We start from the raw sequence: 15250 nt of genomic DNA, 5'->3' as shown, positions 1-15250 counted from the left end.
AAGGCCGTTATTACGGCCAGAGGTGGTTGTTCTGGGTACTGATTTCTCAGGATCTATGCACGCAAATTGCGTGTCACCTCTCCTGTGACACCACTGTGGTCCCATTTTCGAACAGGAAGACGCTTGTACACACATGGCTCGTGCCTCTATGAAATGTCTGCGTGATGTTGGAGTTGGCCAGCAAGATCTCCAGATCTGTCCCAATAGAACATGTGCGTGTCAGCTGGGGCATCTACTCCGCCCCAGTGTCACTATGCAGGATATCAAGTATGCACAGTTGTGGGCCAGCTTGCCTTGGGAGAACATGCAGCGGCTTATCCCACCCGAATTGGTACACGCTCCACGCCATAGGGTGTGCAACGTCATACTGACAAGTGGGCTCACACTTCCAGTATGTTTGTAAATCTGAATCAGTTTTGTAATTACTGCAATAACATCACACACGCTCCCAACCAGTGGAGTTTCATTTCGTTTCCTCCCCTCCATCGGTGTACTTCACTTCTTTTCTCAGGCACTTTATAAAAGAAAAAAACTGTCTGACATAACATCGCGCAACCTTAAGCCAATGCTCCGAGAAAGATGAAATTTGGAAACTTTGACATTCAGCCCCGCTGCTCATATTTCCTTGTCGAACCGAAATCCAGCGTAAACCAATGGTTCCAGAAACTTGAAATTTGGTGAGAATGTTCCTTATGTGACTTAGAAGCCCGCTGAGAAAAGATTTTTCTAAATACAACCACTCAATTCCATAAACAGGGGTTCAAAATTCTGTTCGCGTATAAATACCCATTCTAAACTATTTGTCATAGAAACTTGAAAATCTGTCAAACATTAGTTACATAACGTAAGCATTGACTAACAAAAGATTTTTCAAAATTCAACCCCAAGGGAATAATATGGGTACGAAATACGTATTTAAAATTGCATTCCACAGCTAGCATCCCGAGGAACTAAATAAGAATGCGGGTGCACTGTTGCCCCTTAGAAGAAAATAATTACACAGCACGAAAGTAAACAAGAGGTAGTAACGGAAGAAGAAAGTCAGTTGTTCACGAAGGGATACTGTAAAAAGCTGGGCGTACAAAATGAGACTTATGTATACTAATAATGTACTAAAGTATATGATCTTGTGTCTTTGTTTTGTCCAGTTTGCAACCGCATCTTCTACTGAATTTCCTTATTCGTAGTCAGTATAGTTTAGCCGGTCAGACACAGAGACAGTAGTAGGAAATGTATAGGGTTTAACTGCTAAGGTGTTCGATAAACGGCTGTCCGAATTTATGTATACTAATAACGTACTAAGCCAACGGCCTTGCCGCAGTGGTAACACCGGTTCCCGTCAGATCACCGTAGTTAAGCGCTGTCGGGCTGGGCTAGCACTTGAATGGGTGACCATCCGGTCTGCCGGGCGCTGTTGGCAAGCGGGGTGCACTCACCCCTTGTGGGGCAAACTGAAGAGCCGCTTAATCGAGAAGTAGCGGCTCCGGTCTCGGAAACTGACATCACGGCCGGGAGGGCTGTGTGCTGACCATATGCCCCTCCACATCCGCATCCAGTGATGCCTATGGGCTGAGGATGGCTTGGCGGCCGGTCAGTAGCGTTGGGCCTTCATGGCCAGTTCGGGAGGAGCTGTTTTGGCTTTACAGTGTACTAAAGTATTTGATCTTATGTGTTTGTTTTGGTTTGTCCAGTTCGCAACAGCATCTTCTAATGAATTTTCTTATTCGTAGTCAGTATATTTTGGCCGTCAGATACAGAGACAGTAGTAGGAAATGTATAGGGTTTAACTGACAAGGTGTTCGATAAACGGCTGTCCGAATTTCTCTAAATTTTGCACTTGCGCTTCGCGTATGACTCTACAGAAATATTTACTCCATTTACTGCTGTCTATTCAAGATTCACCATCCAATAGTACTCCATTAGCAGTTCCCATAAAATCACTCCCGCCGTCGATCACATCGCCAGCGACTGACGTCACGTGCCGCGAAAGTCTTCGACATCACCCTAGCTCAGAATTAACTTCTAGTTTCCACCGGTTCTGCCCGAGGTTTGCTGTTGGGCAAATGTCGCAACTGCAAATCCCTTCCAAAGTATTTCTAATTGGAACTCCTGCCCCATTACGGCGGCGCGGTTCTTTCCGTCCCTTTACGACGGACCTGCACCTACCTGTGAACATTGTCTCAGCAGATCATCAGTAGAAAAGCCGAGTGAAACCTACTGTACTTCGACGTAAACCAGGCTGCAATTGAAGTCACTAATCTACGTTTCGGGAGAAAGTTTTCACACAAATGAAAGGTTGGAAATTTTGTCCTCAATTAATATATTCTGAAACTTAGGTGAACAAGTGTCACTGCCAAGCCCGTGCTAGTCTTAACACAGTCACTCAATCCCTTTCACTCACGTTAGCAAGTTTATGGTGCTGCATTTCCCGAAAACGTAATAGCTACAAAAATACTGATTGTTTTTGATTGAGAATGCTCGCCAAATATTAAGCCTGTCGGTACCAAATGCAGTCACAGTTTTTAGCCACCGGCCCGCTCAATACGCCACGCAGATATATGTCTTTTCTCGTCACAAAAATTCCGAAATTTCTACACGCCCATCGGAATAATTATGCCGTCACTTTACCACACTTTTGATGTATGAAACACTGCTAGGTCCGGCAACTTATCGTTTCCATCGGAACTACTACTACACACGTCCGAACTGTTTCATGGCTAGGCTCCCACTCTTCTCTAGAATACTCTTAAGTCTTCTCTACCAGCAGAGAAAGGCGCGCGAAGAATATTGCTTTACCATTGGTCAGTTTACTCAACAGCCAATAGCACAACAACATTCTCCCGCGTCAATCCGCGCTTTTCACCAATAACCAATTGCAAAATAGTAAACCTGACGACTGCACTTTTTACCGAGGCAATTATCTAATATGCTGAAGTTTTGCTTATGCATAAAGTTATTTACTATTGTTATTTATAACTGAATTAACTTTCCCTTTACAATAAACATACTTTACAAATCTATTCTACAAAAATTCCCTTTATCCATATCCATACTTCTTCGAAATGTTCCCACACTAAATCCTACTACATAACTCGTTAAACCAATATCTTCATATTAACCTTAAACCACACTCACGCATCATTCATACAGCTAAAACACATTTATAACATTTTACCTATACAAAAAGATATAATAACGTATTACGAAAGTACTAGAACAGTTTATGAAAAACATTCTATCACTTTAGTGCCTCTAGTGGGCACAATCGAAACTAAATCACAGTCCCCTATCCAATACTGTCCTCTATCGGCTGATAGATAAACTACGTGCGCGTCCAGTCTCGCGTCACCATCTGTCACTATCCAGCTCTGAGACACATCTCCCACTTAACCGCCTCCAAGGCAGGATCGGTATACGGCGCTACGCCTCACCACAACCACCTCGCCTAGCATGTTGTTGAGAACAGCCTAATTCTAAGAGAGGCAGAACTTCATGCTTTACCTGTACAGATGGTGAATGAACAGTAGAAAAAAGATCTCGTAAGAAAGCAACGGCAAGAAGTAACAAATAATTTGAACAGACAATGTAATTACTGTCCAAGGGGAAATTTTTTTATTTTGCTAGGGAAAATCATTGGAAATGTTTTGTTTCATCAGCAATAAAGTTTAGCTGAGAAACGAAGGGCGTTCTGTCGTTCCACTAAAAACAGCTGCTAAACGGCACTCTTTTGATGAATTAAATGTTGACATCCTCGTTTTAGAACCAGTCAAGCAGTATGAATGTAGCATCACTGTTTCATACTCTGACTTCTGGAAGAAGTCATGGTTAGGCTTGCTCGGTGACCATTGAGAGCTTGGAACATCACTTAAATTAGAAATGCAGACTTGTTCTGAAATCTATGAGAATACAATAGCATCACTGAAGACTGCTGTATTACATGGAGTTGATTTTGTTGTATCTGATGGGCAGTTAAGAAAAGACAGTGTTCAAGTAACCTATCGTGACTTCCATATCTGTCTAGCTGTGAAAAAAGAGCAGCATTTCGAACAACACGATATACTTTAGGAACCTTAAAGCTCTCACATTGGAACAGGCCCATATGCTACAGGTGTATCGTCGTGAAGAAGCAAAAAACAGAAATCCTAAGTTTCTTACGGTGATTTGAAGGAACGTCAGACTTTTTCAGCTCTTCAAGAAGTACTACAAATAATTGAGCCACATGTGGGAGTCATTGTTGAAATTCAGTGGACAGTGTAAATTATGGATAGGACTTACGAGTTTGTTGATCCATTTAATCACAGCATTGTGAAGAAATTCAGGAATGAGAACTTAAACATAGTGGCTTCAAAAGATAATACAAAGAAGATCACGTCACAGAATAATCTTCAACTCAGTTCATTGACTTTAACTGTAAGTTAAATCACATTACAGATCAGATGCTGAATAATACAGGTACTGACGAAATAAAACTAAGAGGCTTTACCTAACGTTTCCAATCATTGTTCCTAGTTAAATAAATATTTTTTCCTCTCGCGCACTAATCAAATTCTTTAACTTCCCTTGCGCGGCCCGGGCGTACAGACAGTTTGCATGTATAATTAGGTGGTTTATCGGTTTTGTAAAGTAGGAATGGAGGATACTGCATCTTGGAGGTGCCACCTAATTTTACCACAAGTGACATTTTTCTCTGACTAGAAGACTGTCCTTCATAAGTACTAAAGTATAGTATTAACTTCATTTGTATTATTTCTTTTGGGTAGATACAAAGCACGAAGTGCGTTTCTGGACAGATTTGTTTTGAACAACCGTGTTTCAGTTCTAATATGAATGATGTACAATCTTAAAAGTTTGAACTTCGTGATAAGAAATGGAACCATAGCAAATATAAAACGTACAGCACATGAAGGCCGCCATGACAGCCAATATTTCGTTCCTTCTCTGGAGTAACCTGAAACAGGTGCATCCCTGGCACACATTTTGTTTCATTTCGGAATTGTATGAGGTGCCAGAGTTAAGCAGAGCGTCTTGTATAATGTAAATGTGATGAATGGCGGTGTGGTGAAGGCCAAATTCCAATAAAGAAATGAAAAGAAAAGAACATTGGCGCCCAGCTGGAAACTACGCTGGGAAAGTAAATAAGTAGTTACATATACATGTGTATGTTATTCTCAATGGCTATACTACGACACATTTCGTTAATTTCCATTTACAAAAAAAAAAAATGAAAGTGTGAATAAATTACTGAAACATGAGTCCACTAGAAACTACGCGTGAAGAAATTATATTACAAATTTAGAAAAAAATATAGCATCATACAAAATTTCTACACATAAAGTGCAAAGTAGCCATTGATAGTTATATCACTTATATTTAAGTGGTTGAACATCACATTTAATACTAGCGCATCCTACTGGGGTGCCAGTCGGAGTGGCCGTGCGGTTCTAAGGCGCTACAGTCTGGAACCGCGTGACCGCTACGGTCGCAGGTTCGAATCCTGCCTCGGGCATGAATGTGTGTGATGTCCTTAGGTTAGTTAGGTTTAAGTAGTTCTAAGTTCTAGGGGACTGATGACCACAGCAGTTAAGTCCCATAGTGCTCAGAGCCATTTGAACCTACTGGCGTGGCAGCAACATGCAGCCGATGTTGGAATGGGAATTCCTACATTAACCAGCTCACGGATAAAAAAAAAGTTCTGACCTGTATCTGGTATGAAAAACACTAGATGGTCCACATCTCCCTCGTCATTGCATAAATCACATAATGGAGAATGCTTCAATCCTATTTGGGACAGGTGGGTTTGAAATTTCCTGCGATTTAAGTGCAAGTGCGTAATCGTTGTTGTTTGTTTGTCATTGTGAAAGGTACCACTGTGCTGTGAAAACCACAAAAAAATGTTACTGTTCCTGATTGCCTGTTTGTAGCGACTTGGGGTGCCATTTTTAAGAAACATTTTACCAGTAGATAACGAGTGCTTCAAATGTCGAAATGTTTTTTCTTTTTTCCTTTTTTTCAATTGTACTCCGAGACAGAAAATTGAGAGCTATTCATCAGCGTATATACACTGACAGAAAAAAATCAGAATACCTAGGAGTTGTGCGATGTAAACGAATGTCGGTAGGAGTCTTTCTGCAACTGAAAGATGTCTATTGAAATTTCGTGCCGGTCACATAAGAAATACACTTCAGTGCCACAATGAGGAGGCAAATTAGGTTCACTTCAAATACACGCAATAACGGTAGTGAGCGTTAGTTATATTTGAGATGTCCGAGGCTCGTGGTCTTGCGGTAGCGTTCTGGCTTCCCGCGCATGGGGTCCCGGGTTCGATTTCCGGCGGGGTCAGGGATTTTCTCTGCCTCGAAATGACTGGGTGTTGTGTGTGTCTTTCATCATCGCTTCATCCTCATTCACTCGCAAGTCGCCGTAGTGGCGTTAAAACTCTTGTGGAGCGACGGCCGAACCCCTCCGCGAGGGGTCTCCCGGCCACCAATGCCATACGCTCATTATTATTATCTTTGGTGAATTGATGTTAGTCAAGAATGCTTTTAATGTGACAAAGACGCCAATATCAACACCTCACTGAATTTGAACGAGGTCGTGTAATAGGGCTACGAGAAGCTGGATGTCCATTCTGCGATACTGCAGAAAGACTTGGGATTGCTAGCACGGTCATCATGAGAATGAACAGCCGCAAAAGGAACGGGTTCCAGACGGCAGCGTAGCACTACCGAGAGGGAATACCATCTCGTTCGGTGTGTGGCTGTGGCGCTTCGTACTGCATTTTTAGCAGCAATTTGAGCAGCAGTTGGCACCACAATGAAACAACGAATTGTTGAAAATCGGTTACTTCAAGGACAGCTCCGAGCAGGTCGCCCTGCAGCGTCCATCCTACTGATGCGTCCGTTTCATTGATTCGGAACCACCACCAACTGTGACTTCCGTTGTGTCTAGCGAGAGCTCACTGGAGGGCAAGGTGGAAGTCTGTTGAGATTTCTGATGTAAGCTGGTTCTGCCTCGGTGCCAGTGATGGCCGTGTGTTGGTTAGTAGGCCGGCCTGCAACTAACCTGTCTCCATGCCGACTCATTGCACTTGAAACGTCCCCTTAGAAAAATTTATGAATGACAGTGGTAGTAAACCTCTTACGTCATTTGATTTTCAAACAGCTGAGCAGAACTGAACGTACTCAGACATTTCTCTCTTTACTTATTCTGATCAACACTAAACTGACACACAATATTTTCAGCGCAACGCAATCTGACTTTCAGTAATCCCTATAAAAGAATGGCCCTGACTAACAATAACCTACACCTTTCATGAATCACTTACCTCACAAAAATCTTCGTTACTCGAACTACTGCAGTACAGCGAGCGCCAATACTGCCAGCTAAATAAAAGATTCTAACTACTGAAGGCACTAATTACTGATAGGCATAGTTAGCAAATGAAAGATTTTGATAGAGAACAAACAATGTATTTACCTTAATCATGTTCAAAAGTCATCATATATACATCAGTTCATGATATCCAGTGTTAGAAATTTCCTTTTTCCGACGGACGCACGTCCAGATCGTCCGTTCTCAAAATTCTGCCATCTCTCTCCCCACACCCACCACTGCTAGCGGCTCACCTCCAACTGCGCAACGCTACACGCTGTTCACATCCATCTGCCCAACACTACAATAGCAAATATTCCAACAATGCAAACCAGCCACAGACTTCACACAGCACAGTCAGTGATTTTCGTATAGAGCGCTACGTGGCGTTACGAACATAAAAACCCAAACAGCCTACTTACACAGCTACACCTGGAGTTAAAGTCTAGGGTTCGATTTCGTATGACATCAGGAGCACTCTCGTGTTTATCCCACGCATCCTAGCAGCAAATTTGTAACTCAGTCTGGTGCATCGGCCTGTTGTGCTGCCATTCGTGAGCAGCGTTTCAGGGGGTGTTTTCCAGTAGGTTAACGCTCGGCCACATACAGCTGTTCTACAGGGTGCCTGCATGCTGCCTTGGCTTGCTCGATCGTTAGATCTGTCTCCAATCGAGCACATATGTGATGTCATCGGACGACAACACCAGTGTTATCCACAACCAATTAACCATCATTGTACTGAGCGACCAAGTGCAACAGGCATGGAACTCCATCCCACAAACTTACATCCGGCACCTGCATAACACAATACTTGCACGTTTGCAAGCTTCCATGGTCTTGCAGCTACACCGTTTATTAACGTACCAGCGTTTCACATTTGCAATGGATTACCTCGCCCTTAGATTAACCTGTGATCTTGCAATGTTAATCACTTAAATATATTATCTAGACACATGTATTCCCGAAATTTCATTACTCTACATTAAGGGGGAACGTCGATGAAAAACACACACTATTTCAAAAAATGCACCAAATCCACAGTTTTGGAGATATGGCAGCGAAATTTTGTACTGCGCTTTACATGAAAGTAACACATTTACATATAAAATCTTTAGATTACGCATCTTCAACTTTTTTTTGAATGAAATTTGAAGTTTTATTTAAAAAAATAATGTATGCTCCTTTTTATCAGAAAGTATTCAAGAGATTTCTACAGTAATTTCTCTGTTTCATCTCTTTATATGTTGTAGGCTTCTCTCATGAGGATTTTGGAATAGGTCAAATAGTATAATTTTCATAAATTTTTTAATTATAATTCCACAAGTACAATTTTAAATTCATGCAAAATTCCAAGCACTTTGCCCTATATCTCAGCTTGCATCCAGAATTTCAAAATTTGCTCTGCAGACAACGTTTATCAGGTTCACAGAAGTATGTGTACAAAATTTCGTAATTCTAGCATTCATAGTATCTGAGGAAAAGGTACATAAACTTTAAAAAACAAACTTTTCAGGAAACGCAATTTAAAGTTCAACCTAACTTTTTCCTTATGGCACTTCTTCAGAAGGCACCACATTCGTACTCTGAGTTGTCTTTCCCTTCAACGCTTCTCTTCTGGTTTCTTGTTGTCTGTCTTCTTTCCTTTACCAGGTCTTCAACTGACTTTTCAGCTGCAGAGACGCGCTGTAAATCTATTTTTCTCAGGTTGTCTTGAGTAAATTTTCTTATCTTTAAGCCCATTGTTTCTAATACCTTCATCCTCCCGACGTTCCCACCATTAAATAAAATAACTGCATCATAAGTTGCAATTCTAACAACTGTATCAGATGCAAATGTGTTTTTAGGGCATCGTTTCCATATGAATGAATTTAGAGACACATTTGGATTTTTGGTTTTGTCATGAACACACTTTTTGAGAAGTGCAGGATCGGCCAGAAACCTGTAAGTGGGCTTGACAAGATACAGGATACAATCTGGAACCCTCTCTTTGTGAATGTAGGGGTTGTTATCCCTCTGACCTTATAGATATTTACACCAGCTAATGTGGCACAGACTATGAATAGGGTGTTCATCTGTTGACAACATGTGGAAATATGTAGCCCATACACTCTTTGTGATCGTGGCATAACTGAATGAAGAAAGAATCGAACACCTGCATAAATCTCCGTCAGTATCACAAGGCATAAACGATGCAGCTAGTTTGTTATTGTTTATAAGATACGGAACAGAGTCGAAGATGATCTGTAAAACCAAAGTGTGTTTATCATGGCCTCCTAGATGTATCCCGCGCACGTTTGTTTGAAAGTAATACACAGAATCGTTGTTCACTGGGCTGGTATCGAAGGGCTGCTTCAAAACGTGGTTCGGCGCGGCACGTTACTTTTTACCGCCCTGCCAGTGTCCAGCAATGTTCATTTGTCTAGCTAAAAGCTGTAGTAGAAAATACTAGACCACTACTGTCTATTGCAGGTCGCAACATACATAGAATTGTCCGGTAAACGGGATGAAATAAAAGTTTTAACTTGGCAATGTAAATTTTCAGGTGTATTTTTACGATAAAGATCACAGTTAATACTGCCAAGTCCGTACTAAATGGCAACACAATGTAAAGTTCACACGCACACCACAATCACACACGTAGCCAGGTTATGGTATTTACACCCGTTACCGAAGTTAATAGAGTTCACCGGATCGTTTAGTTATGAAAATGCTCGCTCAAATGTTGTGCACGCTGCTCTACACGTAATACCTGTTCCAGTCTCAGATCGCACAACACGCCACGCGGTTTTAACTAACAGTCAAAAGCAATAATTTTGATATTCCGTCCGAAATTCCACACGACTTCCACTAAACCGTTCACTTAAATACACTTTGTACTACTTCGCGAACTCGTAATTAGCATTTTTCCGCGATTTTACAGTACTTTCGTCGGAGCTGCTTTCAATGAGATGTTACTAGTTCGAACACTCAGCCCTGACTCCCCTATATCACACCAAAGGCTTTGTTCCCAGCACAGATTGGCGCGAGCCTGCATTTTTCTGATTGGATGATATCACAAACAGCAAATCAGGTTGCAGTATTATCCCACGCTAACCCGCGATTTACTTCAATGAGCAATCATAGTAAAACATTTCTTTCTCTGGCAATTGCTAAATAAAGAAATTTAGAGAAGTATCAAATATAAAATTATTCCTTCTGAAATTACCGATTAATTTGTGTTCTACTCACGATTTATTAGTACCATAAAATGACTGCACATTTAATTATAGTAAATCCCCTGTATAGTTTAACTGGTACTTCGTGAATAAACAAAACAATTTTCATTTACTTCTGCTCATCTTCACTCATACAACACTCACACTGCTAATTACTACACATATAAAACAATTATAATTATGCAAATACATTAAATATTAATCAAACATAGCTTTACAACATTGTTTCGACTACGACTGCTAGCTCTGTCCGTCAGCTGCTGACCTCTGCCGCCTACTAGTACAACTACGCGCAGCTCTGTAACTCAGGTCCATGTCAGCTGGTGACATCTGTCGATGGCTCATACCTATAACATTATCGTCCTAACAAGTGACAGGAGCGATGCGAAGGCGCTACGCCTCAGTGGACGTGGCAAGGAGGCCGCGTCACACTTTTAATTAATTTTCAGGCACTTCGGATGCGATTTCAACATCGAAACTTTGGGAACTTATTGTTCGTGAGTTGTACTAACAAATAAAAAAAAAAAAATCGAAAATTGATGCTGCGATTTTTTCCGTCAGTGTATTTACACACAGGTTGAGATTGGTTTTACAGATCGTGGACACGCCGCTGGACAACCTGGGCGAGCGCCTCAAGAACGTGAACGACCGCCAGCTGGACACGATGGCGCGCTTCGGCTGGGGTCTCTCCACCACGCTGGCCAGGCTGCTCAACTTTTCGTAAGCTCCATCCCACCTGCTTTGCATCACACTTACTTTTCTACGACTCGTGCCAACATGTCCGCCATTTTACTGCAGGATCATACTGTACCGCGTGCGCAACTTTGGGTCACTGGTGAGTGACAACGAAATGGACGGAGCGGTCGCTCTCATTCACAACGGCACCGTCGAGTTTGGAGCGGCTGGTTTCATAATGACCACCAGGCGCATGGACTTCATGGACTACACGGGACCTGGCCGGCTGTGGGCGTAAGTAGGCATCAAGTGGGGACTGAAACCCGCCGGGGGGATAGTTATACATTGATGAGCCAAAACATTATCACCACCTGGTTAATAGCTCGTTTGCCCGCCTTTTAAACGAAATACAGGGTGTCCGAAAAGTCTTTCCCTGATTACATAAATTAATAACTCAGGCTAGAAGTAAGATACAAATGTGAAACTGGTGTCTAATTGTTTGCAAACTATCAAAGTTTTCTTCACACATCAGTAAACTTCCACATGAGCACCCTTAGTAGCACGTAGACCATCTAGGTGATATTCAGTTTCCGTCCACACATTAGCCAACATCACTGGAGGGATCGATTCAACAACTGTGGTTATCCGTTACCGCAGGGTTTCAAGATCTGGTTCACGTGTTCGGTTGACCTCGTCCTTGACATAACCCCATAAAAAGAAGTCTAATGGGGTTATGTCAGCAGAGCCTGGAGGCCAAACCGTTGCCCCATCACGACCAATCCATCGCCCAGGAAAGGTCATATCGAGATGGGCACGGACGTCCAAACCCCAATGAGGTGGTGCACCGTCTTGCTGAAACGAGACATCGGGGTGATACTGAAGCAGCTGAGGAACAGCATACAGTTGCAACATGTCCAGATACACTGCAGATGTGATGGTAGCCTCAGCGAAGAAGAATGGCCCGTCAATTCGATCGTGCAATAGCGCGCACCAAACATTCACCTTTGGACTGCCTCTGGTGCACTCCATGACATCGCCAGGGGGTTGTGAACCCCAAATGCGCACATTATGGCGATTCACTACTCCACTGATAAAAAAGGTCGCTTCATCGGAAAAGGCAATTCGTCTGAGATAACCATCATCGTCCTCAATACGTGATAGCATTTCGACTGCAAAGTCATATCGACGTGTACTGTCATTGGGCAACAAGGCTTGAACGATTTGCACTTTGTATGCACGAAACAATAAACGTTTGTGTAAAATGTCATGGAGAGAGCTTTTTGTCATCTGTAATACACGTGAGGCCCTGCGCACCGATTTCTTCGAACTTCGCAGAAAAGACTGCCTTACAGCTTCCACCCTGTCTGCTGAGGTTCTTGGTCGACCAGACCTCGGAAGGTCAGCAACCGATCCTGTGTTTTTGAACTTCTCATACCAGGCTTTAATGCTCTTGACATCAGGTGGATTTCTTCCAAATGTTGTCTGGAAGTGTCTCTTCACTGTGGTCGGTGATCGTGTCTCATGGTACCACAGGACACACTGTGCCTTCTCCTGACTGGTTAACATGGCTTCTTGGGCACTGCATCTCATCCCTACTTACGTACTGCGAACCTAAAACAGAAAAAAAACTTTGATAGCTGTAAACAATTCGACACAAGTTTCATATTTGTATCTTACTTTTAGCCTGAGTTATCAATTTATGTAATCAGGGAAAGTCTTTTCGGACACTCTGTATGTCAGTGATTGTGCGTGTCAGGGATCCGACAGTTTGTTGGGAGGTTTGTGGAGGTATGCGGTATTAGATGTCTACCCACAGGTCACGTAATTCGCTTAAATAATAGGCCGCTGATTTGCGTACGCGGTGTAAGCAGCCTGTTTATAAGTGTGTATGTTGGCAGCGAGATAGACTGCATTAATAACTCGGACAGCGCCGAGCGCCCTCTGAAACAGACTTTCTGTGTCTGGTCGGACTCGCAGTTGCGAGTGAACAGCCAGCTGTGATGGCAGTTGGAGGTGTATAGACAGCAATGATGGAGGTTGGGAGTTAATAGTTAGCAGTGATGGAGGTTAGAGGTTTGAAGTGTTAGCGCGAGCGGACGGTCTGTGCGTGTGTCTGTCACAGAAATGTAAGATTATTGTTGATTATATAATTTGCTGGAACTGGTTGTCAGGGCGATTATATAATTTTTTGAACTGGATGTCACATGATTAAGGTAAAATTTGCCAAATACATTGTTTGCTCTGCAACAAAATCTTTCCTTTGCTAACCACATGCCCATTAGTAGCTAGAGCCTGGCTGTATTGGTGCTTACTGTGTGAAGATTTTCTGTGAGGTAAGTGTCTTATGAAATGTATAGGTTATTGTTAGGATTCCTTCTAATTCAGGGCCATTATTTTGTGTTAATTATTTGAGCAGTCAGATTGCGTTTGAGTTGTATTTGTCAGGAATTATTCTGTAGGTCAGATATGAAATGATAAAGACAAGCAAAGTGACAGTACGTTCAGTTCCACTCAGCAGTTTAAGCAGGTTCACTCGCATTCAGTTTCACTGTATAGTTTCAGAATTAGATTTAGAAGTTTCATCTTCCCACTTATTTCAGTGTAAATAAGTAGAAACTTAATAAAGAAGTTTCAGCGGTGGTGGCACCCAATAGCGACCCAGATGGGTTCCATAGTGTGTTCACTATAATGCTTCTCAAACCACTGAGCACCGTTCTGGCTCCGAGGCACGGACAGTTATACTGCTGGAAGATGGCATGGCCGTCGGGGAAGACATCAACCATGAAGAGGTACAGGTGATTCGCAGCTGTCAGCGTGTCTCCGATTACTACCACAGGTCCCATGCAAGGACAGGAGAATGTCTCCCATAGCATAATACCGTGCCCAACAACCTGGGTCCGTGGTGCGCTGTACGTTTCGAGCCACTGTTCATCTCGATGACGGCGTTTGTGGAGACGAACATCAGTGTAGCGTAGGATAAATGCGATTCACCCGAAGAGCCGACACGTTTCCATTGATCGATGGTCGATGGTCCAGTGCTCATTGCAGTCGTAAGTAACGATGTCGCTGGGTCAATATGTGAACACGTATGGGTAGTCTGCTGTGGAGCCCCGCATTCAATAGTGTACGACGAACGGTGAACTCCGAAACACTTGTGCGTGCACCAGCATTGTGCTCTCTCAGCAGAGTAGCCACGTATCACCATCTGTCCTACTTTACAGAGCAGACAAGCCTCCGAACCGCACGTTCTGTGAAGAGTTATGGACGTCCAACCATTTAGCGCCTTTTACGAGATGCATTCAAGTTCTAAGGCCTCCGATTTTTTTTCTAACTAACTACTCATCCGAAATCGATGAAACTGGCGTTACTTCTCGATGTAATCACCCTGCAGACGTACACATTTTTCACAAGGCTGACGCCATGATTCAATGGCAGCGGCGAAGGCTTCTTTAGGAGTCTGTTTTGACCACTGGAAAATCGCTGAGGCAATAGTAGCACGGCTGGCGAATGTGCGGCCATGGAGAGTGTCTTTCATTGTTGGAAAAAGCCAAAAGTCACTAGGAGCCAGGTCAGGTGAGTAGGGACCATGAGGAATCACTTCAAAGTTGTTATCACGAAGAAACTGTTGCGTAACGTTAGCTCGATGTGCGGGTGTGTTGTCTCGATGAAACAGCACACGCGCAGCCCTTCCCGGACGTTTTTGTTGCAGTGCAGGAAGGAATTTGTTCTTCAAAACATTTTCGTAGGATGCGCCTGTTACCGTAGTGCCCTTTGGAACGCAATGGGTAAGGATTACGCCCTCGCTGTCCCAGAACATGGACACCATCATTTACCCGAAATTTTTTGGTGGCGGTGAATCTGTGTGCTTCCATTGAGCTGACTGGCGCTTTGTTTCTGGATTGAAAAATGGCATCCACGTCTCATCCATTGTCACAACCGACGAAAAGAAAGTACCATTCGTGCTGTCGTTGCACGTCAACATTGCTTGG

General features: G+C 42.9%; 1 protein-coding gene and 1 pseudogene across 1 annotated transcript in view; both read left to right on the top strand.

Annotated features, from left to right (window-relative positions):
* The window catches only part of LOC126485051 (glutamate receptor ionotropic, delta-1-like), a gene marked incomplete at its 3' end in the record, with an annotated part of 85638 nt that overhangs the window by 17593 nt on the left and 52795 nt on the right, over positions 1-15250 (top strand). Inside the window, exons 2-3 of the mRNA XM_050108652.1 lie at positions 11182-11306; positions 11385-11555. Coding sequence (XP_049964609.1) covers positions 11182-11306; positions 11385-11555 — 296 coding nt within the window. The remainder of the gene's footprint in view (positions 1-11181; positions 11307-11384; positions 11556-15250) is intronic.
* Positions 1303-1420, top strand: LOC126485325 (5S ribosomal RNA; annotated as a pseudogene).

This window comes from Schistocerca serialis, chromosome 6, assembly GCF_023864345.2.
Source record: "Schistocerca serialis cubense isolate TAMUIC-IGC-003099 chromosome 6, iqSchSeri2.2, whole genome shotgun sequence".
Taxonomy (NCBI): Eukaryota; Metazoa; Arthropoda; class Insecta; order Orthoptera; family Acrididae; genus Schistocerca; species Schistocerca serialis.
This window is presented reverse-complemented; position numbering and strand designations above follow the sequence as displayed.